Raw genomic sequence first — 4584 nt, 5'->3', positions numbered from 1 at the left:
TGAAAAACTGTCCAAATTAACAACTTATGTCTTTGAAAGTGGAAAGGTCAATGTTCAGGGGTTAAACTCAAGTGTTCTGGGCAACAGTACACATACATAATGATCATTTCCTGCCATCACTTAGACTTCCTGTTGCGCACTTGCACTATTTCTCTTCTCTCCTTCAGAAAGCTTTTGAAAGCGCCGGCCTCTTTGCTTTCTTCTATGACTGTTGGGGAACAAGTGACATCGTAAACACAGGTGTTACATGGTGTGATAGCGATTATGGTTCTTTAAGGGCTATTTGAAGTATCCTCACCTGTGTGATCGATATCATCGGTATCGCTGTCTATGTCTTCCTCGGCTTCATCAGGGTTGCCGCGGGTAAAGATGAGGTCACTGGGCCCACCAAGATCTGGGGCATCTGAAGAATAAAATAACCAGTTGTTCCAGTGTGTACAAGGGCACATACATACAGTACTTTTGGAGACAATGCTAATGAAGGATCTCCATCAAAGACAAGCTGATTGAGTATCCTCACCTGTGTTATCGATATCATCGGTATCGCTGTCTATGTCTTCCTCGGCTTCATCAGGGTTGCCCCGGGTAAAGATGAGGTCACTGGGCCCACCAAGATCTGGGGCATCTGAAGAATAAAATAACCAGTTGTTCCAGTGTGTACAAGGGCACATACATACAGTACTTTTGGAGACAATGCTAATGAAGGATCTCCATCAAAGACAAGCTGATTGCAGAAAATGATATACATCTGTTCTAAAAAGCAATTATTGTAAAATATACACTAGGGCTGTCAAAAAAGAATTCGAAGAATACATGATGCTGTTTTGTTTATAGTTGTTTAAGCAATTTAATGAATTATAATTGGTTTATAAACATTATTTTAAACATTATGAAATAATGTTGAAATTATGAAATTAATGTAAATAAAAAACATTTTTTCACAGATAGTCGTTATCTTATGCTCGATGCGCCCTCTTGTGGCCTCAGGAGAGAAGCCAAAAGCTTTTCTTTACCCTAACTGAGATTATGCATTTTAAATTCGAATATAATTCGAATTTGGATAATATTTAAGCACAAAATTCGAATTTAGTTTTTCAGCCATTTTGACAGCCCTAATATACACTATTGTTCAAAAGTTTTGGGGCCAGTAAGTTTTTTTTTTCTGCAAGGATGCATTTAATTGATCAAAAGTGACATTAAATACATTTATAGCATAATGTTACACAATTTCAAATAAATGCTGTTCTTTTGAACTTTCTATTCATCAAAGAATCCTGAATAAAATGTATTACAAAAATATTAAGCAGCACAACCTTTTTCAACATTGATAATAATATGCAATGTTTCTTGAGCAGCATCAAAAAGAAAAGTTATTTTAAACTGTAATATTTCACATTACTGTTTTTACAGTATTTTTGATCAAATGAATGCAGCCTTGGTAAGCAGAAGAAACAAAAAAATCTTACCAACCCTAAACTATTGAGCAGTAGTGGTACCATACATCTTACATCACTCGCTTTTCGAAACAAATTTATAAGATGTTTGAAAGTCGTTTTTGTTTTCATTTAAAGATCAGATTTTACATTATACATGAAGAATTCAAAGTTGATTAATGACTTTGAAATATCTTTTTGTTTTTTTTTGAATGAACAGAGACGTGACCGTTCTGAATGAATGTACCAGTAGGAACTGCAGTTTCCATGGGAACTGCTCCCATGTCCTTCCGAAGGCGTTCCAACTGCTCCTGTTGTTTCTGACTCTGAGCTTCAGCCTGAGTATGAGATACATGCATTAATAACAGTTAGGCTTGACCTTTTCTCATGAAACATGACATTTTTATTTGCCTTTCAAATGAAAAATAATAAAAGCGCCAACAAAAAATATATAGTTTAATAAGTGATAAGGGATATTTATGGAATGGCCAGTTGATTTATGACTAGTACATCAGCCCACATCAATGATTACTCACCAACTCTCTGTGCAGACGTTCATATTCAGGACGATACTCTCTGCAAGACAGTAATACTCATCAAATGTTTGCAGAAAAGCATTAATTTATCTTTAAACATATATGCATATTGCCCTTAACAACACATACATCACTATCATTCAAATTAAAATGAAACTGCTCCTATTAGCATTATAATAAACTAAGCTAGAAGTGCTTTTAAAATGTGTCTTTTGACATTCCATCAAATCCAGCTAGTTTAAAAAAACCATATACAGTTGTAAAATTAATTCAATATTCTAAAACAGTTCATTCAAAATCAATTTTACACCAATAAAAAAAACCCAAGATTTTATTTTCATTTTTTATTCTTTCTGAAGTGCAGCTTATTGGTCCATGCTGAGTTTTTTCAGTGTAGACAGCAGTGCTATTTTAGTAATATTGATATACTATTATAGTGTTTACTAACATTTTGAATTAGCTTTTATTTTTATATTTTTCAATTTAGTCATTTTGTTATGCGTTTTGTCAGTTTTATAATTTTTTTTTTTTTATATATATATATATTTCTGTTTAGTAACTGTAGTGCCTCAAATGAATTAAACATATTTTAGTTAGTTGCCAAGACAACATTTCAAATTTCAAAGTTTTTCATGTAATATTTATATTTTATTTGAGCTTCATTTCAATTAATGAAAACGATTTAAATAGATTTAAGCGATTTTTAGTAGTAGTCAACAATAACAACACTGGTAGACAGCCTAAAGCTATTGAGGTGCTATAGTCTGAGTTTGAATTTCTTTATTACAGTGTACGTACGTTTCATACTCTTTAGCAGCATCTGCAACCTGTACAAACAGTTCATCAAGCCCAGAACCCGTGACTGCAGACACTCCGACAACCTACAGGACACAAAGAGAGTCTGTAACGCTACTGCAAAGGCACTTGACTGAGAGAAAAAACAACCTGTCACACAAGACTGATAAAAACTGAGCCCAACAATACATTTCAGACACTTATTGGTGGTGCTAGCCGTGAACAAACCTGCTGAACAAACATGTAACTCTAAGTATTATATGTTTTCTAAGCAATTAGATTTACATATCTAGAATATCATGAAGACTTAAAGCTGGGCTCTTCAGCTTGGGCCATTAAGCAACTATCTAGCAACCATCTAGAACATAATGCAGTCAGAGCTGGGAAGTAACTGATTACATGTAATCTGGATTATGTAATCAGATTCCAAAAATTAAGTACTTGTAATTAGAGTAAATTACATTTTAAAATACTCGTAATCAGACTACAGTAACTTTTTTTATTGATTACATATTATTCATACAATAGCAATAAATTATTCATAATTTATTGATTCTCCCTAATTCCTTTTTTCATCTTTGAAATGTTCCTTTCTAAAATATCCTATCGCTAATATACATTCAGAAAGTCCAGTTTTGTGGAAGACACAGCATTTGACAACTGGATTTATAAAAATCATTTTAGTTTTAAGAAGCGTTTTCAACATTGCATCAGCTACTAATGCACACTAACACATTTATTTTTATTTATTTATCACTCAGTTGGTTATTTAATTACTATGTCTTTGGAAGGCTTTTGTCTTTCAAACACATTAAAATGCACTAATTCACATTATTTCTTATTTACTCGTAATGCAGACATTCCCAAACTTTTTGTCATTTGAACCTCTTTCACCTTATATATTTACTTGAAGCAGCCCTGAGATTTTAAAATAAATATTTTAATAATTAAGTATCATATTTGCATGTTCACGGTTCTCTGACGTTGGTTAATGGTCACATGCCATGCAGGTAAACAAATAAAATATATAATCTTTTTTAGTAAGTGTTTTATTTTGATTGTTATTTTAAAATGATTTAATGTAATTTTACATTTTTATGATTTAATTAATTGTTAACTTTTCATTAAATTCATGAATCCCCTGCAGTTCCTTTACGAACCCCAGTTTGGGAAACCTTGATGCAATATAATGTTTAATGCACTTCATGTTGATAATTACAATTAATGGAATATATTTTCTTACTCTCTGTATTTTTTACATCATTATGGTACAAGATTATCCTATTTCAGGGTTTCTGCAGACATGAACAAGTTAAATTTAAGACTTTTTAAGACCTTTTTTAATACCACCTTATATGAAATTTAAGACCTAAACCTGTAACGGAAATACACATTTTATTACATACATACATGTAATATTTAATGTGTTTAAATTAAAAAGAAAACAAAATGTCATTGCTGTAATAAATTATATTTATTACTACGATATACAGTGAACTTTTCATGTCAGCAGACAATATTCCATACAAAATATCCCTGCAAAATAACTGCATCACTGAGATTTTTGGTGGAGTAAACTATTTATTCTGAAGCAATATTTCCATCAGTGTTTTATCAGCTTTTACATACTTAAATCTGCATATTTACCTTTACAAAGGCATATTTTTTAACCTTTTTAGATGTATGCATCATCTTTCATGTCAATTTATTACAATTTATCAATAAATTCAATATACACTATAGGGCTGCTACCAGTCAGATTAAATAATTTACACTGCAAATAACAATAATTACAACTGCAATAAATAATGTTATGAGAT

At 31.7% G+C, this 4584-nt stretch overlaps 1 protein-coding gene across 1 annotated transcript in view; it reads right to left on the bottom strand.

Annotated features, from left to right (window-relative positions):
• Positions 1 to 15: 15 nt before the first annotated feature.
• LOC107682285 (GPN-loop GTPase 1-like) overlaps positions 16 to 4584 on the bottom strand; it is an 11576-nt gene continuing 7007 nt past the window's right edge. Inside the window, exons 10-14 of the mRNA XM_016478576.1 lie at positions 2768 to 2850; positions 1970 to 2009; positions 1681 to 1771; positions 299 to 403; positions 16 to 208 (exon numbers count right to left, since the gene is read on the bottom strand). Coding sequence (XP_016334062.1) covers positions 117 to 208; positions 299 to 403; positions 1681 to 1771; positions 1970 to 2009; positions 2768 to 2850 — 411 coding nt within the window. The 3' untranslated portion in view covers positions 16 to 116. The remainder of the gene's footprint in view (positions 209 to 298; positions 404 to 1680; positions 1772 to 1969; positions 2010 to 2767; positions 2851 to 4584) is intronic.

The sequence above is a fragment of the Sinocyclocheilus anshuiensis genome, unplaced genomic scaffold, assembly GCF_001515605.1.
Source record: "Sinocyclocheilus anshuiensis isolate Anshui unplaced genomic scaffold, SAMN03320099.WGS_v1.1 scaffold1098, whole genome shotgun sequence".
NCBI lineage: Eukaryota > Metazoa > Chordata > Actinopteri > Cypriniformes > Cyprinidae > Sinocyclocheilus > Sinocyclocheilus anshuiensis.
Note: the sequence above shows the minus strand (reverse complement) of the source record. Positions and strands in the feature narration are given on the sequence as shown.